Here is a 27,444-nt window from a genome sequence, read left to right as displayed (position 1 = left end):
CTCCTCCACCCCAGCCCCGTCTTTGGATTAGGAAGAGAAAGGGATGGGGAAGCTGGTGACGGGCAGCTGCCCCCACCCTGTGTCCCTGACTACGTCAGGGGCTGTGGCCTCCGAGTGCGCTTGGTCCGGCGGGTGGGTGTTGAGCCCACAAACTCGAACTGCTTCTGCCTCTCGACTTGGTTGGGAAAGGGCAGCTGGCCCTCGTAGAGCCGCTTGATGAAGTGCGCCTCCCGCTGGTTCTGGCGGCTGCGGGAGGCCTGGCGGGGTCTTCCCTGCCGCGTGAAGGCCATGAACCAGCCCTCGCGCCGCGCGTTCTGGAAGGCCGTGTAGTTGTTCTCCAGCACGATCTCCGTGAACACGCAGTCTTTGCTTTTCCCGCTGGGCTGTGGGGGAAGGAAGGAGAGGCGGGAAGTTTGTCACCCTCCCTGTCTGGCTTATCTGCCTTGTGGGCCTATTTTAGGATGGAGGAGAGAGCAACGGGGCCTGGCAGCCCAAGGGTTTCTGCCTAGTGTGACTGTGCCCTGGTGGGAGAGGCAAAGCCGGGAGCCAGGAACAGCTTTGCTTGAAGTCGGATCGGAACTTAAACACAGGCTTGTCCTTTGGAGGTTGTACACCTTGAGTGACGTATTTAGCCAACAGGCTCAGCCTCAGTTTACTGAGATGGGGCATCAAGGTCAAGGTAATTGTGCAATTTCGTGCATACCCCGTGGCTCTTACACATGAGAGCGGGCCTCGGTCTGGGTGGATGGTGTGGCTGGGTGGAGGGAAAGGAGGCACCAATCTCTGATGAAAATAGGGGACAAACATTTATAGACACCAACTGTGTCGAGAGCCACACGGGCACCCCTTTGACCCTATAGATAACCTAGATGCTATACCCATTTGTACAGATGAGAAACTTGAGGCTTGGGGGAAATAGAATCAGCAACTATTTGGTAGAACAGAAGCCAGGACTGACCAGTGTCAAAGGAAGTGGAGTTCTCCCTCCATCACAGTGCTGGACCCGCCGGTGCAGGACAGGCCGTCGCACTAGCTGGTGGTTACACTAGTACCTGGTTACACGTGCAGGCAGGCAGTGTGCGTATTGCTGGTTGGATCTGGAAGGACCCACTGACCTTGGGGGGAGCTCCCGGCCGTGTATGTATGCTCATTCTCCACCCTGATCACAGGGGCTGCGACATCGCGTAGGGGCTGAAATTCTTACGCATGAATGCTGAGAAGTACCCCAAAAATCTGAGGCAAGGATTCTGTGGAGCAGCCAGTGTCCTCTCAGAGCGCTCGTAGACCCAGAGGGACTCATTGAAATGGAGAAAGCGGACAGCGGCAGCGTGGAGGGCGAGGGCAGGACGGTCTTGGTCCTGGGTCGCCCCGTGAATGGGGGTGAGTTGCCGTTGGGCCCTGCACGCCCCACCCCAGAAGCCAAGCATCTGCTGCATTGCTCGGGCCTCACCTTGCCGATGAGCTTGCCCCGCTTGCTCATGCAGATGTATTTCTCACTCTCGGCTCCCTTGATGCGCACCCGGCTCCCGAACGTGTCCGTCTCCACTATGAGCTTGGCTGTGATGGGGGAGGGGGAGAGAGACCTCTGTCTTTTAAGGTTGCTGGCCCAGGGGGGCGGCAGGGGCCCTCCAACCAGTCCGACCTTTGAACTTGGGTGGGGAGCACGGGGAGGCCCTTGGGGACCCTCCTCCAAGAGGCTTCTCCCTGCTCTCCCATGGCGGCCTCTGCCCTGACATGGGATCTGGGGACAGACCAGGTGAGGCTGGCCAGAGGTGTAGGTGGCTTCTGGTGAGGGCTGGGTCTCACCAAACTTGTTGCCATCCTCAGCAGTGGCCGAGATGCGACGCCCAGTGACCTGCACGTGCTTGCCGCTGGTCCGGCTGTAGAGCTGGTACTCGCGGATCTGTCGCCTGCTCAGCTGGTCAGTCATGGCGCCCTGGTCCCTCACATACTGGTTAAAATTAGGAGACGGGTGATTCTCCCCCTTTGCGGTTACCAAGGGAAAAATAGTGTCAATTTGCTTTGGGCGACACCACCACCGGTCCATCCGGGGAGAGGGGTGCAGAGGTGAGTGTGGTGGGGCAGGCCATTTGTCCTGGGAAGCAGAGGTGCAGGGCGAAGGGGGCATACGGCCATGACCTTCTCAGGCCAGTGGGTGAGCTAGTCCTGACCTCTTGGCTCCCTGTCCAGCCAGAGAGCTGGTGGCTGCCCAGAGTTGGGGAATATTTGGTGATGTGGTGCAGTCTTGCAACCATGATTCTGGGAGCTGGAAGGAAGCCTCGGCGTTCTGGATTCTGATCCCCATGTTCTGTGCAGGAGGTGCACACAGAAGCCCTGTCCTGCCCTTAGTGTTGTTGCTCGTCTCCTCTCCAGGACTCTGGGGTGTCGGTCCTGCTAGCCAGGACAAACGGATTTCTCCTCCATCCTTCCCGCTGGCCTCGAAGGACCCCACCCCCGGCATACACGTGCAGATAGCAGCTGAAGGGTCACTGGAGAGCATTCTGGGAGATCTAAGACTCTTCTCTTTAGGCTCCTACAGGGCCCCTGTTGGCATTTCTTGACAGCACTAACCGTGGAATCCCCGGGTGCTTGGGGCCCTCGGAAAAGCCAGGCCGCTCCCACTGTTTCTCCCTCCTCCAAGGGCGAGACCCTCCTTAGCAGAGGGAGGTGAAGGCAGCAGAGAGAGGTGCCATCAGCGGCCTGAGGGCTCCTTCCAGAGGCTGCCTGCCTGTGCCACAGTGTTACAGGCTCCCGGCCCCAGGGGCCATGCTGCCACCCACCCGCTTCCCCAGGAGCGGTGAGGGGCGTTTCCACCCACGCACCGTGACGCACCATGACGCACCATGACAAACCGAGGCAGGACAAGTACCTAGTCCAGGCCGGTCTCTTCCTACCATCCGCAGCACTGATTGGGAGAGAGACCATTTCTTGCCCTCTTTCATGGGCAAGGGTCAGCCTGGATGATGTGTCCCAGCGGCTGGCCATGGCCTTAGCTCTAGCACTAAGATGTTTCTCTCTCCACATGGATCCTGTGGTCTGTGCTGGGACAGCCTTTCCCTGTCTCCAGTCTCTAAGTCCACCTTTATCCCAGGCCAGACTGTAACCATCGGACAGAGCTAGACCTGGGGCAGCATCTTCGAGGGCCACTCTCTCCTGGAGGGAGGGCTGAGAAGCGGGAGCAGCTGACCTGCTCCATGTTAACCCTTCGTGTGTGTCTTTGCTCACGTCCAGCTTCAGCTCTTCCACAGGCCAGGAGTGTTGCCAGGACCCCAGGCTAGGACACCCCAGCCAGCCCACCCCGCACCCCGCCCTGGAAAAACCTGAGGCCCGGATCTGGGGTGGGAGATCTGCCTCCCTGCCAAGGGGTGGGGTCTGCCTGTCCCCAGCCCCAAGCCTCCTGGCCCAGGGTCAGGCCCTCCGCCCCTCTTGGCGGGCAGCCTCCTTCTGGCTGTCTGTTCCAGGTCGGGAGCAGAGAGGGCCCCCCTGAAGCCCCCTCCACTCCTGGTCCCCCTTCAAGCCCTGCACAAAAGCAGCCCCACGCCCCCCCACAGCCCACAGCCCACAAGTCGCTCTCCCCGCGGGACCTTGCCTGTCCCTTTCATGTTCCCGCTGCAGGGGACCTCCCCTTCCACTGCGGCCGACAGCTGCTTGTCAGCCAGCCCCTCAAGCATGGCTGTGGTCCGGCCTGCTGGCCCCCCCTCCAAGGGGGCTGAGGGGGCACTTCAAGGGGGGAAGGACAGCTTTGCCACCTTCCCCAAGTCCTGAATGGGGCCTCAGCCCGGCCGTAAACGCCAGGCCAGCCAGCACCATTGTGCGAATTCCCCTTCCAGAACAGGTCGGGCCCACCCCCAGCCCCCTCCCGGCCAGGCTGGGGGGCTTTCTTCTTGCTCTCCCTGGATGTGTGAAGCAAAAGGCCTGCAACGGGGGCTTGAGCAAAAGGGGAAGGAGCTGCCTCCCCTCACTGCTTCAAGGCAGCCCTTCCCTCCCAGAGAAAAGGCATTTACCTTCAAAAAAAGTCCCCCCTGGATATGAAGAGAAGCGGCCTCTGGCCTGGGAAAGCCAAGCGATCTCCCCAGCCGGTTCTGGACCAGTGCATTTTAATAGCTGCACTTTTATGGAGGATCACAAAAAGGGACCCGAGCCCCGCGCGGGGGTGGGCTGGGGAAAGTGGGCGTGGGGGGGCCGACTCGGGTGGGGGCAGCCTGGGGAAGCAAACCCCAAATCTTGTTCCCAGCAACCCCTTTGGCTTTACCACATTGCCTGTAGGTGAGGAGTCACCCTCCCCCCTCCCCACACACACGCACCGGCTGGGCATTCTGACTGCCTGCATGAACCCCCAGGGCATCTGCGCCGGTGCGGTGGGGGCGTGAGTGGAACACATAGGTGGTTTTGCATGGAAACCTGTCCTTTCAGGTCTGAGCCTCACCTGAGCCATCACCTCTGCCCTCTTCCAGCCACTCTCAGCTCCATCCCTCAAGTCGGGGCTGCCCTGGCACTTAGCCTTCAGGTGACCCAGTGTAGAGGGATGGAGAGAGAGAGGCAGAGACCCCAGGGGAAGTAGAGAGGGTCATGCGAGGCAGGACAGATGAAAACCTTAGACAGTCCCCAAGTCTGCCATAGACTTTTCTTCTACCCCCCTCCAAAGGCTGACCCCCGCCCCCCTAAACCTCAGAGCCTCCTGGACCCAGGGATGGTCCAGAACTTGCCTCTGTCCACCAAAACCAGACTGCCCCCTCCCTCACTGGGTGGGGTGGGAGAGATGGGGAAAGGCCAGTGGGGGCAGCTCACCTACCTGACTTTGACAGCAGAGGATCAGTAGCTGCAAGCACCTGTGTGGGGACACGAGGCAGACCAGGTGTGGGTGCGAGCAGCCAGCCCAGGGTGCACCGGGCGCCCATCCCTGCTCACACCCCTGACCCACCCACCATCTGCGTGGGAGTCCCGGGAAGATTAGGGCTGCCCGAGGCTGGCGATGGCAGTGAAGCTGCAGACGGAGAGGCCGCACACTTACAGAGTGAAGCTGGGCAGCGGGCGGGCGGCTCCCATCGCCGGAGAGGTTGCTTGGGTCGGCTGCCCCCTGCCCCCAGACTCAGGAGCAGACGTGGGCAGGCCCCAGGGGTAGAGTCCCAGAGAAGCCAAGGTCTCCTCGAGCCACAGGTTTTCAGGGGGGAGAGGAGGAGAGAAAGGGGAGGAGGAGGAGAGAGGAGAGAGGGGAGGAGGAGGAAGAGGGGGAGGAGGGCGTAATTGGGAGACTGAGGTGTGAGGTGTCCACCTTCCCGGCCAGTGAGACTGCGAAGCCGCCGCTGGCGGTGCTGCCAGCCTCTCCTGGACTCCCGGAGGTCAGAGGATGGGGCTGCTGGAGTTTTCTTGAGAGGAGGCTGGCCCCGTGGTCTCCAGTTATTCCCGAGCCTCACAGACCCCGATGGGCGTGCCCCTTCCTTCCTCTCTGGGTCAGCGTCCCTTGCCCTCAGGTTTAGCGCCCCACCCCTGAGGGTGAGGGCAGGTATCAATCTGGGGTCGCCGGGTCTGGCTCAGGGGTAGAAATTCCCAGAAGCAGCCCGAAAAGGAGGAGCCTCTCTGTGGGGGTCAGGAGGTGGGCTTGGCCAGGAGCTGCAGCTTCCACGGCCCCTGGCTCCCCGTAACTGCTATCTGGCCACTGGAACGAGGGGTTAAGTGTGTCCCAACTGGCAGTGGATAGTGGGTGCGCCGGATTGGGGGTCAGGGACTGTGAAAGGTCGCCATGGAGCCCCCAAAGCTGGCCTGGGCTGGGAACAGAAGAGCTGGCCGCACTGCACTGGCGCAGGCCACCTTTCTCTGGGCCTCTGCAGTTTCCTCAGAGAGAAGGGAGCAGGAAGGCCCCAGGACGATGGAGGACCCAGAGACAACTGCACTTAGCAGACGTCAAAAGGTCTGTGTTCCGGGCCTCACTCACTCACTGTCCCCCTGGGGCAGCAGCCCGCCCCCCGCCTCTCAACACGTCCTCCTGGCAGCTGCCTGCGGCGCAGCGCCCACCAGCCTCTTCACATGACCTCTGGCCCCACACTGCTCTGTTCCAGGCCAGCTAGTACCCCATTCTGCAGATGAGGAAACTGAGGGACTTGAATCGCCCAGCTCCGGAGCGGCAAGCCCATGCTCTCTCCATTCCAGTGGGTTGTGTCTGGAGTCATGTGCACGCCCCCAGGGCCCAGTACCACCTGGGCACCCTGGTAGCCCAGGGCCTTCCCGGAAGCGGTCCCCTCCCTACAGGAGGTGGGTGATGGTGGCTGTGGAAGGGGCTGGTGCTGGGGGACGTTTCGGGAACAAGACCCGCCCTCTCCAGGAAAGCGGAGCTTAGCCTCCCAGTCTCCTCTCTAGGGGTCCCAGTGCCCTCTGGGTGGGAGGCACAGGGAGCCCTGGATGTGGATTTCTTCACCTAAAGAGATGAGTGGGAGGGCAAAGCTCTCACCTCCAGGCCTCCTTCTCACCTCCCTGAGCTAGGTCAATCCACAAAGTTGTCTGCCACCCCTTCCCCCACACACAGACAGCGGGGACACCTCCGCCCTGTCCAGTTCCAGCACCTGGCTCCCAACCCACGCCTCCCCCTCTGCCAGCAACCCCCGGCTGGGGGCCAGTGGACGGAGGGCGGTGTTAGCCACCCCCCTGCATAACTGGGAGAGTCCAGGGTTGGAATCAAATGGAAAGAATGTCAGAACTGGAAGGAATCTTAGAGATTCCTCATCATGCATCCATGAGGGGCTCGCGGCTAGTTAGTGGCAAGGCGGGGGACAAGGCTCCAGGCGCCCAGACTCCCAGTCCAGCGCTTGCTTTTCTTGGAACGCACCCCAGCCTGTCTGCCTCCCTGCTTTTGCCCAGGCAGACCCTCCCGATGATTTCCGTATTTCAAATTCAACCCACCATTTGTGGGCCCAGTTTAAGCTCTGCCCCTTCCAAAGAAACTTCCCCTAATCTGCCTCTCTGCTGTGCTCGGTGCCGTCTCTGGGTCTGTTCTCTGCGTACCTGTGACCTGACGCCCACATCCTCATCAGCCCCCAGCTTCCAGGTAGGGTATTAAAAGCTACCTCCTCCTGACCTCCATCCTGGGGTCACAGGTAAGAGCAGAGACACTCGGAGGAGCTAGCTCAGGTTTCAGTTCTGAGGTAGGGGGTGTCAGCAGAGGCGGGGGACAGAGGGCCATAAGGAGAGGCAGGTGTGGGGCATTCTACCTAGAGCTGTCTGGGCTCAAGGCCTCTAAGCGTGAGCGCCTGGTTCCTATCAGTGGGAGAAGCGCCTGCTGTCACTGGCCAGCCCCCAGCCCAGCCTGTCTCCATGGTAAGGGATGCCAGCAGTCAACTTGGCCTTGGGGTTCAGCCAGGGGGCTGGTGCCAGGGGGCGCTGGGGCAGGGCTGGGCCGGTTATTTCATGATGTGACATCTTCTGCTCCTTGTCCTTCCCATTGCACACCTGCAGTCTTGGCTTTTAGACTCGGCTTGCTCCTTTACCTCCATGAAAAGGCCAGGGGTGGACCCCCAGCGGGGAGGCAGCATGGAGTGTTCCAGTCCTGGGCTCTAGATTTTATCCCCATCCCCTGGCCTTGGCCATCACAGGCTGTGTGACCTGTGGCAAGTCCTTTCGCTTCTCTGGTCTCTGCTTCCCAATTTATAAAAAGGAAATGGCCACTACGGATGCTGTCAAAACTACCACCGCTGTCAACAGAGATGAAGGACACTCCTTGAAAAATATCAAGTGCCACAAGAATGGGGGAAGGGGACAGAGACTCTCTTATGTGGTCCAGCCTCAGTTTACCTAAACTTTGACTTTCTCCCTGGACTAAGGGTTCATTAACATTTATGGGGGGGGTGGTGGTAGGAGGTGATTAGGGAAATGAGAAGCTGCCCAGGCTTCAGTGGTTAATCCCACCCCCTAGTGCCAAGTTTGATACCCTCCAACCGGGATGTCTCACGCCTGCTGCCCTTAATAGCTCAGCTGGTGCAGACTCTGGAGCTGGCAGAGCCCACCTGCAGACCAGCCACTTGTCACCACCTGCTTCGACTCCAGCCCACCCTTTTCCTGTTGAGGCTGAGGGAGGGGAAGGGCAAAGGGCACCTCAGCAATACAGACCGTCTCCCATCTTTGCTACTTGATTCTTATTGCCTGCCAGCACAGGGAAATCAAATTAGCAACAGTGTAGCTGTTGAGTGCCCTGTGTGCAGAGCCATGGCGGCTCTGGTGCTGCCCCTCCCAGGCCTCCGGTTACACAGGCATTCTGGACTCAGTTCTAACTCCTGCTCTCAGTTAATGCGGCTTCCTAGGGCCTGGTGCTGTCTCTCCTTCCCTCTCATCCACAAAGCGGTTAGAAACAAGGGCTCAGTGGCAGGGCTACCTGGGGCGTGAACCCTGGCTCCTGCACTAGCTGTGTGACCTTGGGGGCAAGGTGTCTAACCACTCTCCACATCTGAGAAATGGGGCTAATAACACCCACCTCCAGGCATGGTGGTGAGGATTGACGGAACAAGTCCATGGAACACACCGAGAGCAGCGCCCAGCTCAGTGTTACTACTGCATTCATATGTATCGGCCTTCTTTCTGCCCAAACCTCCAAGCTTGTTCTGCCTCAGGCCCTCTGCACTCTGCTCCTGCTTCTAGAGATGTCCTGCCAGCTCGTCGCTCAGCGGGCTGCCCCCTTCTAGCGAATTGCTTCCTCTGAGGGACCTCAGGTCTCCTAACTAAACAGCACTTTCCCACCCTGGAAATTAGCCTGTTACACTTCTTTAAAAGCGCTCGAAATTGGAGTTGTGCTGTTGCCTTTGTGTCTCCACTAGGCTGTAGGTGACTTGCAGGCGAAGAGGAACTCATATCACCATGGCGCGACGCTGTGGTAAATGCCAGCTGCCCGACCTGAACCGAGGTGCCTTTTCACTCTCTGGGTGACCCGAGGTCAGTGGCCTGGCTCTCATTTGTTAGAGGGTAGGACAGTGCCCACTCCGTCTCATGGGGTGCAGAAAGCAAGCAGCAGAAATGCCAGCCCTGCCCTCCGCTACCTCGTCTGCCGCTGAGAGGATGATGGAGAGGAGTGGGAGCCCAAAGCCTAGACGCTGACCTCCTTCTTGGACCTGTTCCTGGGGTTCCTGGCAGAGAGGGCAGTGCCAGCTCCCCATTGGCCCACTATGGGCCTGAGCAGCAGGGGTGCTGGGGAGGGGCAGGGAGAAGCCCAGCACGTATAACCAGAGCGGGGCCATCTGTGTGTCACCATGGGGGGACTGGCTCCAAAGTGGCTCTGCAGGCCTGAGAGAGGACGGGAGTCCAGAGCGAGGCAAGGGGTCATTCACCCCCTTTCCATTCCTCTCCTGGCCTCACCCCAGCCATTTACTCAGCCTGGTTCCTGTGGCCCCGTGAGTTGCTCCAGGGAACCCCAGCACAGGAGTTGAAAGTGTTCACCTGTCCAGCTTCTATAAGAGACCCTTTACAGCCACCCTAAGCCCGCCTTGTCTCCCCCACCTGGGAGGGATTCCTTGAGGGCTCAGGCCTCTGGGCTCCTGCTCCACTCAGATCTTCACATGGGTGAGGCCCCTGTGAGCAGGAGCTCACCCAGAGCAGGCCAAGCACCCAGGAAGCAGAGCTAGCGCTGTGCCCTGAGTCTCAGCAGATGCAGACACTCAGGCTGGTCCCTCAGGTCCAGGCCCTCCCTACCAGCCGTAGACCTTCAGTTCTGTGCATAGAAAACCAGGCCCTGCCGGGAGGGGGTGTGCAGACAGGAAGACCCGCAGCAGCTCTAGCTCCCTCCTTCAGGCCGGGGCAGAAGGTCAAAGCTGGGCAAGGGGCTGAGACACTTGGTTCTCACCCCAAAGCTGGGCGGGTAGGAGGCTGGGTGCCGGGAGTAGACAGGGAGATGGAAAGAGCCAGGCAGAGTCGCGCAGGGCCCAGCCGCCAGGGATGCGGCCGCCCTCTGCTGGGCGCAAAGGCTCACTGCAGCCGGCAACGAGTACGGCTCCTGAGAAGAGATGCTGAAACACGGTCCTGGCAAAGCAAACTTTATCGTGGTCCTGAGGTTGGGGTTCTTCCCTCCAGGTCCTGCTGAATCTGAATGGTTGTGTTGAGGGGCTCTCGTGTTGTCCCCCAACACCGTCATTCAGACTCAGATGGAGAGGGCCAGGGAGGGGGTGGGGCGCCCTGGGTCCACAGTACACCCCAGGAAGGCCCCCTCTGCATGGTGGTCTGGCAGGTCCTCCCTTGGTCGCTGTGGCCAGGCCACTCTGGGCTCCTCATTTCTTAGATCCCAGCTTTTTAGGTCTGGGTGTGGATTTGGCCTATGGAGAGAAGGGAGAGCACTAGCGTCCCACTCCGGCCGGGTCCTGGCACCCCCGCCCCCAGAAGGACCAGCCCCTTCTCATCAGCACTCACCTTCCTCACAGGGCTCTTGTCTTTACTGGGTCTGGAACAGGGATGGGCAGAGAATTGGGGGGTGGAGGGGAGAGAGAGCTCAGCCTGACACCCTGGCCCTCCCAGTGCCCACGCTGGCAAGCAGGGCCCTGGACACTTCCGGGAAGCAGGGGCTGTGCGGGGAAGCCGCAGAATTCACCTGTCGCCTGCCAGGGACCACTCTGACTCTCTCTCATTAAACAAGATCTTTTTTTTTTTTCTTTTTAGGCTTCCATCTGCTTTTTTCACAAGTATGTATTTTTCATTACCAAAATAATGTTAATCACGTTGCACCAAATAGAGTGAATAGAGAGCAGAATAAATTACTTAATGTTATTTACCTCCCACTTAATGTTATTAACATTTTGGCGTATTTCCTTTCAGGACTTTGTTTTCTTCTAAAATTGTGAGATAAAATGAAAACGATTTAATATCGTGTTCTTTTTAATTCTATAAACACTTTTCAGGTTGCTATATTCTTCATAGGCATCTGTAACATCCACTGAGAGAATGGGACATGCATTAATCGACTATTATATTGGTAGAGATTTAGAATGTTTCCATTTTTCACTGTTATTTGAATAACGCAGTGATGAGTTTCTTAGTGGATATCATTTCCCCCATACGTCGAATGGGGTCCTTTGGAGGGAGTTACCATGAGATAACAGCTTAACGCTTTTCATAAAGGCCATGCCAACCTGCGGTAGCGGCACATGTGCACACGCAAGCACACACCGGGCACACCCCACTCTTTCTAGCACTATATGCCTCAGCTGCAAGGGTCTGGCCAAGTTAATAGATGGAGAGAGTTACCTCGCTGCCTCCTCTTCTTTTTCCATCTTTTTTTTCTGGGGACCAAACGCAGGTGTTATTGGGAGAGTTGGGGTGAGGGCCTGAGCAGACCCCCCCCACCCCCCGCACCCGCCCCTGGCAGCGCTCCGAGGCCTCCCCGAGCACTCGGCTCCGGGGCCCCGCCTCACCTTGGCAACGCTGGTGCGCTTCGGGGGCGCCGGCCTCTTGCCTTGTTTGACGGGCGTCTCCTCCAGGGACAAACTGATCTCGTCTTCGTCCTGGTCCTCCTCCTCCTCTGGCTGCTGCTCTTCCTCCTGTTCTTCCTCCTCCTCTTCTTCTTCCTCCTCTTCCTCTTCCTCCTCCTCTTCCTCCCAGGAGAGGTCTGCACTCTCTGCAGGGCATGGGGGGTGGGGCGGGGCCTCTGAGCACAGGGTCTCTACCTGGCTTGAGAGTCGCCCTGGAGGCGCCCCAGCAGGAGCTGGAATTGTCCACCTGCTCGCCTGCAGCCCCCCTGGCCTCCCTGACAAAGGGAGAGATTTGAGACAGCTCCAGAGGGTGGGGCCGTAGGAGGAAGCAGGGGAAGGGGCAGGCTGGCCTGGCTGGGTAGGAGGGGGATTCACTCTGGGAGGGACGGGGTGGGTGCAGAGGGACCCAGAGTAGGGATTCGGACCTTCTCCTAAGGGAGGTGGACCCTGCCGGGGTTTGGGGCAGGCGAGCATCCCGATGAAAGCAGCACGACCAGACACAGAAGAGGGCCAATTAACGGGATGTGAGGAGGGTCAACAGCACAGTGACGTGCTAGGGCCCATGCTACCCTACGGCTGCGTACTCCACAGCAGACAACACTGTCAGTGCGGACCAGCACTAGTCATTGTGCTCACTGCTCTTTCTGAATATCCCATTTATTCCTCATAACTGCTCTTTGAAGATGAGACCAGGTATACACCGAGCCTCGTGTTACAGGTGAGGGGGCTGCGGCCCACAGAGGGCGTGGCCAGAAGATGAGAACTGGGCTTAGGAACGGAGCCCATGGCCTTCCCGTCCAGGCTACTGGCAACCATGTTGCCTTTGGGGATTTTCTCTAATAATTCAAGAATCCCTCAAGTGTTCAAGTACCTATTATGCCCTTGGCTCTGTGCTGGGCACTGCGCTCTCAGACCTTCCCCAGGCCCAAGCTCGGACTCACCGTAACATTCCTGGCCACTGAGGAACACGGGTCCAGAGCCAGCCCGGAGCTGAAAAGTGACTGGAGGAGAAAGCTCCAATCCCATCACGATCTGCAGGGGGAAGGATGCGAGGGCGGGAGCAGAGAAGACGGGGTCACTCAGGCCTGTCACCTGGCTGGATGCTGGCGTCCTGCAGACACACTCAGAGTTCATTCCCCAAACCCCAACCACACGCATTTCATGGGTTCTCTGGACCTCACTGTACTCTCAGCCCCCCGGACTTTCCCGCCAAGGTGGACTTTGTCAGAGAAGAATGTAAATCTCATTCTTGCTACGGTCACAGGCAAGCTTCCAAGCTGAGGGGCAGCTGTTAAATAGGGAAGTCTGATTGCTACAGACTAAATTATGTCCCCCAAATTTCATGTTGAAGCCCTAACCCCCAATGGGATGGTATCTGGAGATGAGGCGTTTGGGAGGTGATTAGAATAAGATGAGGTCATGGGAGTCAGGCCCTCACGATGGGATTGGTGTCCGTATAAAATGAGACCAGGGAGCTCTTTGTCTGTCTGTCTGTCTCTCTCCATGTGAAGACACAGTGAGGAGGTGGCCATCAGCGAGCCAGGAAGAGGACCCGTACCGAAACCTGGACATGCCGCTCACTGATCTCAGATCAGATGAGAAAAGCAGACGCGAAGTTGTACGTACAGCGCCATTTCTGTCTTATAAGTAATGGGCGAAAATGCATATGAATAAAGGTTAGAACTATATTAAAGTGCTAACCATAATTTTCAGTGGATAGTACTGCATTTATTCACTTTATATTTTTCCAGACTTTCCAAATTTTTTAGAGTAACAATAATGATACTCATATTTATCGAGTTCCTACCGTGTGCCAGGCCATGTGCTAAGCGTTTTGTCTGCTTTGTCTCATTTAACACCTTGCTCACGAAGGAGGTGCTATTACTTTACAGAAGAGGAAACTGGGGCTTAGAGAGATTAACTCAGAGTTTCTAGTTTAGACAGGAAGCAAATAAGTGAAAACAAACTGCAGCCGCAAAGACTTAGAAAGTGTGGATAAAATGTAATCCGCTGTTTTTACTCATGGCTGAATAGTAAGAGAAAAGGGAGCGTCTCCAAACATCAGACGTGAAGAGTAGCAGGTGCAAGAGCTGCTGCTGCAGCCACTAAAGGGAAATGCACTTGAAAAGAGCGAGGGCTTTGGGTTTTCACACGCACGCACCCGCCGACAGGAGACGAGGCCTTGGACCAGAAGAGGAGGGTTGTAATGAAGCCCACTTCATTACAGGCCAGGAGCCTCAAAGGACCGCAGCTCAGTTAGAAGCCCCAAGGTGAGGGTTGAGGAGAGGAGACTAAAGAGCCTCAAACCAACAACTAGAAACTGCTCGCCACCACGGAAAGGCAACGAGGAAAAGGGAGGGGGATGGGAGTCTCCCGTGAGAATCTGAACTCCCACGCCGTACCTGTCACTTGCATGACGTCTGAATTTACCTGGTGGGGACTGCCATGCCAAGGAACCTGTGTAAAATCCCAGGCTTGTGATATTCCTGGGGCAAATGGCAGACGCAAACACAAAACCACTCTCCTAGGATACTCTCCATTCTTTTTACATGAAACTCTTTCGGGTAAAACAAAACCCTGAAGTTAACTCGCCATCTAAAATTATAAAACATACTCGAAACAATCCTGCAGAGTCAGCAGAGGGAACAAAATGACTGCAGACTAGCACGACCAACACCTGAAGTCAGAGAATAACAATTTGGACTACTAGGAACTAAGGTCGATGAAAACCAAATCTCTATAAAAGTAGGAGTCAGAACCCTAAGAAGATGATACTATGACAAATAAAAAGAACCGAATGCAGATCCTAGAAATGAAAAATATTAGCCTTGAAATAAATGGAACAAATGGTTGAAAAGCAGAATAAGCCAGCTGACGCGAGACTCGGTAAACTGAAATAGCGCTGTGAAGACATCACACAGCAGGCATCGCAGAGAGATAAACAGAATGTGAAAGAGAAGCGGAGATGCTGAAGACAGGATGAGAAGTCCCATCACGCATCTAGTCAGCCTAAGGGACTGGAAAGAATGGAGCCAACATTCAAAGTGAGAAAAACCAAGAGTTTTCCAGAAATGATCAAAGACCCATATCCTCATATTCAGGAAACCTAAATCTTGAACAGATAAATAAAAATAATTCTACACTAGAACATGCAAGGTAAAATAGTAGATAACAAAAACAAAGAGTTTATCTTAAGATAAACCAGGAGGAAAGACAGATTTCCCGAAAAAGGCACGGGAACCAGACAGACTGAGGATTTCTACAGCGACATCAGAAACCAGAAGAACACGATAACATCTCCGAAGTTCTGAGGGAAACTGCCTCTGTATCTAGAATTATACAGTCAAACTATCATAAAGGGATAAGGGGAAAAGACAGGTATTTCCAGGCAAAGCTCAAGCAAGTTTGCTACTCCCAGACCTACTAAAGAATGTTTCAAGAAGATGGCAATTAAATTGAGAAGGAAGACGTGGATATAAGGAACAGTGGTGAACGAGCAAATTGGTAAACAAGGAAAAACTTGTAAGCATTACTGTAAAATAAGATAGCACCAGTAATGACTAGTGTTGAGTGGGTTTAAAACAAGTTGATGCTAAAACACTACATGATAACAACAACATATAAGTTAAGAAGAGAGTAATTACAGGAGTTCCCTGGATCGTCTAGGAGAAATAAAAACATTAATTTTAGACTTTGATCATGCATGATTGTTAAAAAAAAAAAATTAAAGATAACCAATAAAAATTAGAAGGAGATTCTAGGGCTTCCAAACCAGTGGAAAAAGGGAAAAGAAACTTTAATCAATCTAATAAAAGACAAGAAAAGGAGAAAAAAATAAAAAATAAAAGAGCAAGGAAGGTAGAAGCACAAAGTACACGTTACAAAGAAATCCAAATATACTAGCGATCACAATGAATATAAACAGACTATACCGAGTAGGTAGATTAAAACAACGTCTAGCTACACACTCCTTATAAGATATACACCAAAACATAAGGACGGAAACACTGAGGTAAAGCGATGGAAGCATATATCCAGATGTCGCAGAGGCTTCCAGCTGCTTACGTAATATCCATCCTTCCCTTGTTTTATAGTGACGGGGCCCTGATATTACTCAGATATTGTACTCGGCTGAAGACTGCATTCTCCAGTTTCCTTTGCAGTTAGCTGTGACCATGTTACTAATTTCTGGACCAGTGAGTTGTAAGAGGACTTTAGTGGGTGGTACTTGTGTGATGACTCCTTAGAAGGTAGACAGAGAACTGAGGAAAGCTCTTCCCTTGCTTCTTCTTTCCTATTATCTTAAATGCAGAAGTGAGGGCTGGAGCTGTCTTCTGGACTGTAAGGTGATCTTAAGGAGGGCAGCTCTGCACTAAGAACTGGAGCAAAATAACAGGAGACTTGGTCTTTCTTTGGTGACCACAGAGCCACCTCACCAGCCCTCGACTGCCCATCTCTGGACTTCTATGCAAGACAGAAATAAATCTCAAATGTGTTTAAGCCTCTGTGGTTGGGTCTCTGTTACTGCTACCCTACCTAATTAAAATGAAAATGAAGCTCGTTGTACCATCTGGTGAGTGATGTTAATAATGTGGCTGTGACTCTGTGTGTGTGTGTGCACGCATGCACATGGGGTGGGGGTAAGGCGGTATATAGGAAACCTCTGTATCTTCCTCTCAATATTACTGTAAACCTAAAACCGCTCTAAAAATAAAAAATAAAGTCCTTAAAAAATGAAGCTAGTTGTATTTGTTAGAATTAAGTTTGGTAACAAGTGACATGTAAGCTCATAATGGTGGCTTACACAAGATAGAAGCTTGTTTGTCACATAAACTAAGTCCGGATATAAGCAGTCGGCTGCAGGTATACTGATCTGCAATCACCAGGGATTCAGGTTCTTTGTAACGTGTTGCTTCACCATCCTCAATATGTGGCTTCTACCTTCTGGCCCAGGATGGCTGCTCAGATTCTAGCCATCGCATCCACATTCCAACCAGCAGGAAAGAGGTCAGAAAGATCTTTCTTTAAGGACACTGAACATGTTGTAGATACCATTTCTGTGTACTTTCCATTGGCCAGAACTTCAAGGCCATGCCTAATTCAGAGGGACTATAGTCGTTATTCTCAGAGGCCTCGTGGCCAGTTAAAGTTGTGAATTCTACTACTAAAGAATAAAGGAATAATAGGAATAATACGGAGGGACAAGAGGGGAAAAAAAAACATCAGATGATATAGGCTTTAATTCAATAAGCATTTTAGGTAAAAAGAAAGTCACCACAGATAAAAAAGTTAATTTACAAGGAAGATAATTCTGTAAATTATATGCACCAACAACATAGTATAAACATAAATAAAACTCTGGCTTCAGTAATCAAGACACTGTGGTATTGGAGAGATAGACACATAGATCAATGGGACAGAAGACCTAGAAATGGACCCACACAGACGTGCAACTGATTTTTGACAAAGCTGCAAAATCAGCTAAATGGAGGAAAGATAGCTTTTTCAACAAACAGTGCTGGAGCAATTGCACATCTGTAGGCAAAGAAATGAACCTTAACCTAAGCCTCGCACCTTATACAACAATGAATTCAAAATGGATCCTGGACTTAAATGTAAAACGTAAAATTGTAAGACTTTCAGATGACAACAACAAACCCCAAAAAACAAAAACAGAAAATTTTTGCGATCATGGACTAGGCAAAGAGTTCTTAGACTTAACACCAAAAGTCATAAAAGGAGACACTGATAGGATAGACCTCATCGAAATTAAAAACTTTTGCTCTGCAAAAGCTCATGTGAAGAGAATGAAAAGACAAGTTTTAGAATGAGAATATTCACAAACCACATTTTTGACAAAAGGCTAGTGTCTAGAACATATAAAGAAGTAGCAAAACAAACGATCTATTAGAAAATGGGCAAAAGCCATGAACAGACATTTTACTGAATATACAGATGGCAAATAAACACATAAAAAGATGTTCAACCTCATTAGCCATTAGAAAATGCAACTTAAAAGTACAATGACATATCACTACATACATATCAGAATGGCTAAAATAAGAAACGATGACAACGTGAGATGTCTGAGGATGCAGAGAAACTTGATCACTCATGCATAGCTGGTGGAAACGTAAAATGGCACAACCACTTTAAAAAATGGCGTGGCGGTTTAGGAAATTAACATGCAACCACCATGTGACCCAGCAACTGCGCTCCTGGGCATTTATCCCAGAGAAATGAAAACTCATGCTTACACAGAAATCTTTACACGAATGCGCACAGCAGCTTTATTCTTAATAGCTCCAAACGGGAATCAGTCCGATTTTCCCACAGACGAATGCTTGAACTGCGGTACATCTATATCACAGACTACTACTCAGCGATAAAAACACCCGACTTGAATGAATCTCCAGGGAATTACGCTGAGTGGGTAGGAGAAAGCCAGTTCCAAGAAGGTTACATATACATGAGTCTATGTCTAAGACCAAATTTTAGAAATTGAGAACAGATTGGTGGCTGCCAGGGGTTCGGGGTAGGGGAGAGAATAGGAGGGAGGTGGGTGTGTATGAAAAGGCAACAGGAGGGATCCCTGTGTTGTTTGAACTGTTCGGTATTTTGCTGTGGTGGTGGATACGTGAACATAGGTGATAAAACTGTACAGAACAAAACCCCTAGACTGCAGCAGTGCCAATGTCCTGGTTTCCATATTATAGTTTTACAAAATGTTGCCATTGGAGAAAACTGAGCAAAACGTACGGGGATCGCTCTGTATTATTTCTTATAGCTGAATGTGAATCTATAATTATCTAAAAAATTTCCATTAAAAATAAACATATGTAAAGCAAACAATAAAATTATGAATCCACTGAAAATCCACAATCATAAGGGGAAATTTTAATACATTTCTTATGGCAATTGATGGATCAGGGAGACAAAAAAATATGTAGATTTGAATACAATTAATAAGCTTGATTTAATGGACACATATAGATTCCTATATACTACTATGTATTAGGCCACAAGTCAATTTTCGACATATACCAAAGAATTGATATGTATGTGGACCACATTTTCTTCTGCAATTACACTGAGAAAAAGTGTGATAACCCAACCCATTCATACCTTTGGGAATTAAAAAATTCTAAGTAACTCATAATCAAATAAGAAATCATAATGAAATTAGAAAATATTTAAAATAAAATAAAGTGAAATTACTGTAAAACATATTGAGGGATGCAGCTAAAAAATCCTTAAAAAGAAATTTATAGCATTCAAAATGAATACATAAAACTTATTCAGAAAAAATAAGCTAGAATATAAATGGGATAAATACTAACTCAGGAAATAAATAAAAGAACAGAGAAAGCAGATATCAGAAAACCAGAGAAATTAATAGAAAGTAGGGACATAAAAACATCAACGTAACCAAAAGCTGGTTCTCTGAAAATAAAAAAAGACGCATCTCTAGTGATTGAAATGAAGGGAAAAAATGAAGGATGATAAATATTATTAAGAATTTAAAAATCAGATCTAAAAACAGATCTAGTCGTAATTAAAAATATTATCAGCAAATAGCATGAACAATATTTAGAAAGATATAAATGATCAGAACTTACTCGGGAGACATTTGGTTCGAGCCAAGAAAGTAACAGGGACTGAATTTATCTTCCAATGCGAAATAACTTAAAAAACCCAAACATAATATAGGAAATAATGGCTCTCAAAACACTGGACATCAATCAGGGAAGAACTGGAAGCCTCGAGAGATGGGACACACATGAAACGAGCCCAATGGTTGTCCAAGCTTCCTTCCTGGACAATGCAGCGAGGCGGAACTTGGGCAGAGCCCAGTGATCTCCGTGAGTTGAGGAAGTGGAACTGGGAACCAGGGAAGCCAAGGCGCTTAGCGTTCACAGAGCAGAGGACAGGAGAGAGCTGCAGACAGAATGCCGAGGAACCCCGCCTCCCCCCTTTGAGTATTTTCCGTCAAATAGTGATTAGCATATGCATGTGAGGAACCGACCTGAGACTGGGGAATCACTCTGAGGGTGTCTGGAGCTCATCTAGAGTCAGGGATAGTGCCTGTTTCTAACAGCTAGAGTAGAAAATCTCATAATTTATGGGGCACCTGTTGGAGAGCTAAGAAGGGTCTCAACACAGTAATGGCAGGGGTGGGGGTGGTAACTAGATGAAATTCAGGTTTTGTCCTACCAGATCCACAAGTATGAGATGGTATTTAAGTAGCTTGACTGCCTAGCGCCCATTTAAAAATTACCAAAGAAGTGGGAAGCTACAATTCATAATGACGAGAAAAATTCAATCAAAACTAATAGGAATTATAGAATTAGTAGTTAAGACTATAGTCCATATGTTCAAGAAACTAGAGGAATGATTGAAAATATCTGAGACATGGAAGACTCAAAATTTCCAGAGATGAAGACTACAATATCTGAGATGAAAATACACTGATGAAATTAACAGCAAATCAGATACTGCAGAAGAAAGAAATAACGATATTGAATAAATAAACACTATCCAAAATGAAATACACAGAGGAAAAATACTTTAAGAAAATGAACGGAGCATCAACGAACTTTGGGACAACTTTAAGGAGCTGAGTATGTATGTAATTGGATTCCTCAATGGAGAGGAGAGAGAAGGGGGGAGCAGAAAAAAATATCTGAATAATGGCTAAAAAACTTTCAAATTTGTTGAAAATAATAAGCCCGCACATCTGAGAAGTTCAATGAACCTCAAGGCATTTCGTAATCAATTTGCTCAAAATCAGCAGTAAGGAGAAAATCTTAAAAGCAGCCAGAGGAAAGAAGACATTATATACAGAGGAGTAAAGATAAAGATGCTCGTAGATTTCTCCAAATTATGCAAGCTATGTTTGGAGAAATCTACTAGCAATAAGTGTTGAAATTTAAAAAAATAGTTTTTTTAATCCAGTGGAAATACCTTTTAAAACTGAAGTGAAATAAGGACTTTCACACATACGAAAGTTGAAAGAATTAATCGCAAGTACAGACCTGCATTACAAAAATGTTTAAGTCCTTCAAGCAGAAGGAAAATGACACCAAGTGAAAACCTGAATCTACCCAAAGGAATGAAGAGTACCAGAAATGGTAAATATAAAAATGTTTTATTCTAATTCCTAATCTCTTTAAAATATAGACCATTTAAAAACAAAGACAATAACAATGTGGTGTGGGATTTATAACATATGTAGAGGCAAAAATTACTACAATAGCACAAAGGATAAGAAGTGAGAAATAAAATATGCTGTAGTAAAGTTCTCATATCGTAAAGTGGCATAATAGTGTTTGAATATAGACAGTTGTAAGTTAAAGGTGTACATTATAAATTCCAGAGCAACTACTAAATAATAACAGAGTGAAGTCCAGCTAAGAAGTTGATAGTGGAGATGAAAACATAATCATAAAAACCACTTCGTTAACCAAAAGAAAATCAGAAAAGAAACAGGGATGGGGCAAATAGGAAAACAAATAGCAAGATGGTCTATTTAAGCCCCATCTTGTTGATAATTACATTAAATATTAACAGTTTAGATACTCTTAATTAAAAGGCAGAGATTATCAGATTGGATAAAAGACTCGATTACACTGTAACTAAAAGAAATCCACTTTATATATAAAGATACAGAGATTAAACATAAAATGATAATAAAGGAACTGGAAAAACATACCACACAAACACTAGTCAAAAGAGAGCTAGATTGACTATCTTAATCAGACTAAGTAGACTTCAGAATATTTACCAGGATAAACAGGGACGTTTCGTAATGATAAAGGAATCAATTAATAAAGAGGATAGAGCCATCCTAGAAGTGTATGTGCCTAATAAAAAATACATGAAGTAAAAACCAAGAATTAAAAGGAGAAATAGACAAAGCCACAATTATTGTTGGAGACTTCAACATTCATCTCTCAGTAATTAATAGATCCAGTAGACAGAAAATCAGTAAAGATACAAAAGACTTGAACAAAACTACCAACTTGATATAATTGACATTTAGAGAGAAATACACCCAACAACAGGAGAACACACTTTCCTCAATTGTAAATGAAATAGTCATCCAGCAAGAACAAGTTATGGATCATAAAACAAGTCACAACACAGTTTAGAGTAAAATAATATAGAGCATCTTCTTCGACCACAATAGAATCAAACTAGAAATGAATTAAAGAATCTTAGAAAATCGCTTTGAAATATCCCAGTGGCCAAAGAAACTATAAAACGATTTGAACTGAGTATAAATACGTGAAAACAGTACTTATCAAAATTTGTGGGATGAATAAAGACTTGAACAGATAGTTCTCCAAAAATGCCCAATAAGCACATGAAGAGATGCTCAACATCATTAGTCATTAGGGAAATGCAAATCGAAACCACATTGAGCTTTCAGTTCACATCCACTAAGATGCCTGCTCAAAATTAGACAATAACAACTGTTGGGGAGGATGTGGAGAAACTGGAATCCTCATAATTGCTGGTATGAATGCAAAATGGTAAAGCAGTTTGACAGTTTTGTCTATAGTTTAACACATACTTACTTTATGACTTGGCAAGTTCACTCCTAGGTATTTATGCAAGAGGAAAGAGAACAGATGTCCGAACAAATATTCACACTCAAATGTTCACAGCAGCTTTATCCATAATAGTGTGAAACTGGAAACGACCCCAATGATCTCCATTAACAGGTGAATGAATAAACAAAACTTTATATATATATGTGTGTGTGTGTGTGTATACACACACACACACACACACACACACACACACACATATACACATATATATATATATTTGTAGAATGGAACATTACTTAGACAGAAAAGGAGCCCGTTACTGTCTCACCAACAAGATGAATAAATCTCAAAAGCGTATGCTAAGTGAAAAAAGTTGGGCACAAAAGACTACGCATTGCATGATTCCATTTAATGAAATACTAGAAAAAGCAAAATTATAGTGACAGAAAGTAGACCAATGGATGCCAGAGGCAGTGGTAGGTGGAAGGGATTGACTGCAAAGAGGCTGGATTGTGGTGATAGTTACATAATTATATACATTTGTCAAATGCATCAAATTGTATACTTAACATTGATGAATCTCATTGTTCTAAATTATATCTCAATAAATCTAGTAAAAGAAACTGACTCAGAGAAATAGAAATATCTGAGTAGATCAAAAACTATGAAATAAATTACAATAACTTAAAATCAAACCGGTCCCACATAGTTTATTTGCTTATTTACTCACTTCTTCATTAGATATTGAGTTCTTACAGTATACCAGGCACTATTATACAGGCAGTGTGGACAATGCAGCAAACAAAGCAGGCCAAGTCCTTGCTCTCTTGGAGCTTATATTCTGGCTGGGGAGAAAGAATGCACAAATGAAAACTGATGCCAGCGATGGGTCCGACGGGGGAAAAGTGATTATGGGTGCAGAAGGAAGAGGGGATGCTGTCTGTGGTCAGGGAAGACCACTTCAATGAGTTGACATTTGAACACAATGGATGAAAGTAAGGGACAGGTGTGTCCCTGGCATGGGGAACAGTAAATGCAAGGACTCTGAGGGTTATGTTGGGAGTTTTCAAAGTACATTCAGGGAAGCCAGTGTGGTTTGAGCAGGGTCAAGGGGGAAAGTAGCAAAGGCTGAGGTCAAAGAAGGTGCCGAGGGTCAGTACATAAAAGATCTGGGATCTCATTCTCAATCAAGTGGGAAGCCACTGACTTAGCTAAGTATTCTAGCAGAGAAGCAACACCAAATTTTGTTCAAAAGAATCTTTCTGGCAGCTGTGTATAGAATAGACCGGAGGTTTGAACACTTTTTCTGTAAAGGTCCAGATGGCTTGTAAACCATGTGGTCTCTGGAGACGACTCAACTCTGCTGTTACAGAGTGAAAGCAGCCATGGGTAATATAGAAATGCAGGAGTATAGCTGTGTTTCAATAAAACTTTATTTACAAAAAATAGGCAGTGGGCTGGATTTAATTCTGCCAGGGGAAGATCCTTGAAGTATTCTACAGGGGACCAAGAGTGAAGGCAGGTAGACCAGGTCGGAGGCCCTGCAATAAAACTGAGCAAGAAGTGATGGTCACCTGCACCGGGGTGTAGCAGGGAGGCGGTGAGATGTGGTCAGATTGGGGTGTATCGTGAAGGTAGAGCCAACGGGATTTACTGGTGTTTCAGATATAGGGTGTTAGAGCGGGTCTTTTTTTGCCTAATTGGAAAAGAAACTACTGGGAAAGGATGAGGTTTGGGGGTAGAAGAGATTATAGATATAAATCAAGAATTTGGACTTAGATTTGTTAAGTTTGGGTTACCTATTAAATATATTAATTTGGATAGAGGGTCTGGAGCACAAGAAAGAGGGTGCATATACAGAAATAAATTTCAGAATATTTGTATAGATGATCTTTAAAACCATGGGAATGAATGAGATCTAAGGAGATCTCATAGACAGAGAAAAACATGGGTTTGAGGGCAAGTTTGACAAGATCTGTTTCCCAGGTCTTCAAGGACAGCTAATCCTAGTCTTATATTCCCTGTTCCAGCACACGGAAAGAAAGAAGGCTCCATCCCTCAGTTCATGAGGCTAGTATACTTTGATATCCAAATAAGAGAAACATATAGGCCCAGAAACTGATGAGTATTTAAGTTTAAAAACAAGTCTTAATATATTAACAAAGCTATGATGAAGGAGTGTTTATTTTAGGAGTGCAAAGTTGGTTGAGTATTATTCTGTTAACTTACCATATTAACAGATGAAAGAAGAAAAGAACCCAAGATGATTTGAGTAAAGAAGCACTTGATGATTATTCATGATTAAAAAGAAAATCCAATTTTAAAAGCAGAGTAGGACTAGATGGGGATTTTCTTAAGCAGACAAAGGGTATCTACCAACCCATCATACTTCATGGAGAAGCATTAGAAGCATACTTTTTGAAAAACAATCAAGGATGAAACAAGGACATCTATCATTATCATTTTATCCAATAGTATACTGGACGTCCTAGACTGTGTCGTAGGATTAAAACAAACACACCAAAAACATGAAACTGCCATTTTTCACAAACAACGATGATTTGCTTAGAACACTCAAGATAAATTATTAGAAATAAGAGAATTTCTGGATCCACAATCAATATGTAAGTCATCAGCAGTCTGCTGTCACTAACAGTAAATGGTTTAAAACCGTGATCTTGAAGAGAGGTTATTTAACTCGCCCAAGGTCACACAGCTAGTAGAGGGTGGGCTGGGATGGAAGCGGGGCTCTCTGCCTGCTGAGGCCAGGCTTTTAGTCACGGGCTGTACCTCCTGTCTGGCAATGGCTACACTGCTGCAGGATAGCTGTATCTCCGCTGTTCCACGCCCACCCAGGAGGTGAGGCCAGCAGGGGCTCCTAGGTCCGACCGCGCAGTGCTCCTAAGCCCGCAGGGAAAGGCTTACCATGGGCAGGGCGGAGGCCTGCAGCGAGGCGATGGTGATGGGCTTTGTCCTCTTGTCCTCCTGGTTTGCGGGGGGCAGGATCTCCACGAGGTTCATCTCCTCTTTGGCTTTCTCCCCCAAGCAAATCTGAGAGGGCGGACAACAGGCAGGGCGCCGCATCATCCGAGGGCAGTGGAGGGACCCGTGTTGCCGGCGTTGGGACCAGAGATTCCCCCTGCTCCTCTGTAGTGGTCCCTCCTCCCTGCCGTGCGGGGACACCCACCGTACTGAGCAACACTTTACAGTCCTGCTTCCCCTCCTTCTGCGGTTTGAAGGTCCAGGTCCGCTTCTCCTGGTTCAGCTCACAGCCTGGAAGGGCGGGCGGGCTCAGGGGAGACGTCCCTTCTTCCAGGTAGTCCTCACCCCGGGGGAAGCGCCCCCAGCACCCCGGTGCTCACTCACCCCAGAGCGTGGCTGTCGCGGCCTTGGCGGTGCTGCTGGCGCGGCTGCGGTTCATGGCGTCGCGGGAGCCGACCGCGCGCTGCGGAAGGGCCGGGTGAGGCGAGGCCGGACACGGCGGCCCAGAGCCGGCTGGGACCCGGGGAGACACCAGGCCCGGCCGCCCGCTGCCCGCCCCGCACCCGGGGGAAGTGCGCGTCGGTGTCCGTCCGGGTTCCACTCACCCCGGGTCCCAGCCCTCGGTCCCCGCGGCGCTCACCGTGGCTGCTCGGCGGGCGCGCGTCGCGCCCGGGGCCCGTCCTCGGAGCGCTCCCTCTGGGCTCTCACGCCGGCCCCACCCGGCCTCACCGCGGCCGCCCGCCGCAGCTGTTATGAGGCCTGCAAGGGGCACGGGTGGTGTCTAATCAACCCTCACCGAGAGGCCCTTCTCTCCCGCCCGGTTCCACCTTCCTTTCCGCGGCGCCTCGGAAGCACCTGGGGGGCCTGTTAAAACGCACGGGCCACAGGCCCACTGCCGGTTTCCCACCCAGCGGGTCTGGGTGGTGCCAAGAGCATTTGCATTTCTAACCGTTCCCAGCTGAAGTGGGTGCTGCGGGTCGGGGACCACACCGTGACCTGGCATTTACCAGGGTCTACTGCCGCTGGCCGCCCAGCTCGGACAGGCTTTGCCGCCAGGATGAAGCAGCAGCCGTCGCGCGACTTTGTGCCCACCACCTTTGTTCTTGGCCTTTCCCTCCCTCTGAGTGTGGGCTCCCAGGACTGTGGTCCCCAGAGCCCTCTTTCCGGAAGGACGATTTGTTCCATGGCTGGGAAGGGGTGAGCATGAGGAAGGTGACCCAAGAGGCAGCTGTCAGTAACTGGTGAGGAATCCACAATGAGTTTACTAGTGCCCGTCATTTAACGAACAGCAGTTCACAGGGCACGGTAATAACTGAAATGTTTGTTTGCGTAAGGGTCGTAGGAGGAGGATTTTCAGCTTACCCCTTGCCCCCGCCTCCCCCACCTCCAACTCCTGAAGCACCTCTGTTTGGGAGTCAGAAATAACCAGGGATCTCTACCATTGCATTCTCGTCCTTCGCTCCCATCCCAGAAACTTCTCACCTCCGTATAAGGCTCACTGAGTTTCCACGAGGGCGCCAAGGCGATTCAGTAGAGAAAGGAATCTTTTCCAAAAATGGCGTTGCAGAACAGAACTGGGTATGTCTCTCTCTGGAACCCTGACTGCAGCTTCTGCTGTCCAGGAATTAACTTTTTTTTTTTTTTTTTTAAATATCAACCTTACTGAAAAATAATTTATATACAAAAATGCACTTATTTAAAGTGTACCATTTGATGAATTTTGACAAATATATACACCTGTGTAGCCATCACCATGGTCAAGTTATAATTTCCATCACTCTCCCAAATTTTCTTGTTTCTCTTTGCTGTCAATCTCCTCCCCTTAATGCCCAAGTGGCAATAGGCAAATACCTACCTGCTTTCTGACACTATAGATTATTGATTATTCTAGAATTTTACATTATAATTAGAACCATACAAGGTCTTTTTGTCTACCCTCTTTTGCTGAACAAAATGTGTTTGGGATTTATTTATCCAGTTCATTGCTTGTATCAGTAGTTTGTTTCTGTTTATTGTTGAGTAGTATTTCACGATTTATATATCCACTCACCTGCTGGTTAGTTGTCAACTTGTATCAACTTGACTAGCCTCTTGTACCCAGTTATTCAAACACTAATGTAGGTGTGCCTGCGAAGGTATTTCGTAGATGTGGTTAACATCTACAACCAATTCCCTTTATGTAAGATTACCAACAATAATGTGGGTGGGCTCCCTCCAATCAGTTCAAAAGCCTTAAGAGCAGGCTGAGACTTCCCTGAAGAAGTCCTGTCTCTGGACTACAGCTTCAGCTCCTGCCATAAAGCTTCCATCCTGCTCTTCCTGACAACCTGCCCTACAGTCCAGACTTGCCTAGCCATTCCCCATAACTGCATAAGCCAATTCCTTGTAATATATCCCTGACTGATATGCCCATTGGTGGGCATTTGGATAGTTTCCAGTTTTAGACTACTATAAATACGAATGCTATAAATATT

At 49.5% G+C, this 27,444-nt stretch overlaps 2 protein-coding genes across 3 annotated transcripts; both read right to left on the bottom strand.

Moving 5' to 3' along the window:
- Positions 1–32: 32 nt before the first annotated feature.
- On the bottom strand, positions 33–5,090 carry FGF17 (fibroblast growth factor 17). 2 transcript variants are annotated; one of them, XM_039867634.1, is made up of 5 exons: positions 5,012–5,090; positions 4,793–4,829; positions 1,807–1,984; positions 1,451–1,557; positions 33–383 (listed from the first exon to the last, which is right to left on the bottom strand). In XM_039867634.1, the coding sequence occupies exons 1-5, from the start codon at positions 5,044–5,046 to the stop codon at positions 90–92; spliced, it is 651 nt and encodes a 216-aa protein (XP_039723568.1). In that variant the 5' UTR covers positions 5,047–5,090; the 3' UTR covers positions 33–89. The 2 variants fall into 2 exon arrangements, with proteins under 2 accessions (XP_039723568.1, XP_039723569.1); XM_039867635.1 differs by having other exon boundaries at positions 1,807–1,951.
- A 5,114-nt stretch (positions 5,091–10,204) lies between these two features.
- On the bottom strand, positions 10,205–25,631 carry NPM2 (nucleophosmin/nucleoplasmin 2). The gene is made up of 8 exons (XM_039867633.1): positions 25,576–25,631; positions 25,355–25,433; positions 25,176–25,261; positions 24,914–25,039; positions 12,374–12,464; positions 11,209–11,243; positions 10,378–10,408; positions 10,205–10,283 (listed from the first exon to the last, which is right to left on the bottom strand). The coding sequence occupies exons 2-7, from the start codon at positions 25,407–25,409 to the stop codon at positions 10,400–10,402; spliced, it is 402 nt and encodes a 133-aa protein (XP_039723567.1). The 5' UTR covers positions 25,410–25,433; positions 25,576–25,631; the 3' UTR covers positions 10,205–10,283; positions 10,378–10,399.
- Between the last annotated feature and the right edge of the window lie 1,813 nt (positions 25,632–27,444).

The sequence above is a fragment of the Pteropus medius genome, unplaced genomic scaffold, assembly GCF_902729225.1.
Source record: "Pteropus medius unplaced genomic scaffold, Ma_sr-lr_union100, whole genome shotgun sequence".
NCBI classification, from domain to species: domain Eukaryota; kingdom Metazoa; phylum Chordata; class Mammalia; order Chiroptera; family Pteropodidae; genus Pteropus; species Pteropus medius.
Note: the sequence above shows the minus strand (reverse complement) of the source record. Positions and strands in the feature narration are given on the sequence as shown.

Excerpts from the sequence above, each read along its gene's own strand:
- NPM2 (XM_039867633.1), bottom strand. The coding sequence starts at position 25,409 with ATGAACCGCAGCCGCGCCAGCAGCACCGCCAAGGCCGCGACAGCCACG. Across the intron at positions 12,465-24,913 it reads AGGCCTCCGCCCTGCCCATG|ATCGTGATGGGATTGGAGCT; the intron begins GTAAGCCTTTCC and ends TTCCCCCTGCAG. Across the intron at positions 11,244-12,373 it reads CAGTGGCCAGGAATGTTACG|AAAAAAAAGATGGAAAAAGA; the intron begins GTGAGTCCGAGC and ends TTTGGTCCCCAG.
- FGF17 (XM_039867634.1), bottom strand. The coding sequence starts at position 5,046 with ATGGGAGCCGCCCGCCCGCTGCCCAGCTTCACTCT. Across the intron at positions 1,985-4,792 it reads TCCTCTGCTGTCAAAGTCAG|GGGGAGAATCACCCGTCTCC; the intron begins GTAGGTGAGCTG and ends GTAACCGCAAAG. Across the intron at positions 1,558-1,806 it reads TGAGGATGGCAACAAGTTTG|CCAAGCTCATAGTGGAGACG; the intron begins GTGAGACCCAGC and ends CCCCCATCACAG.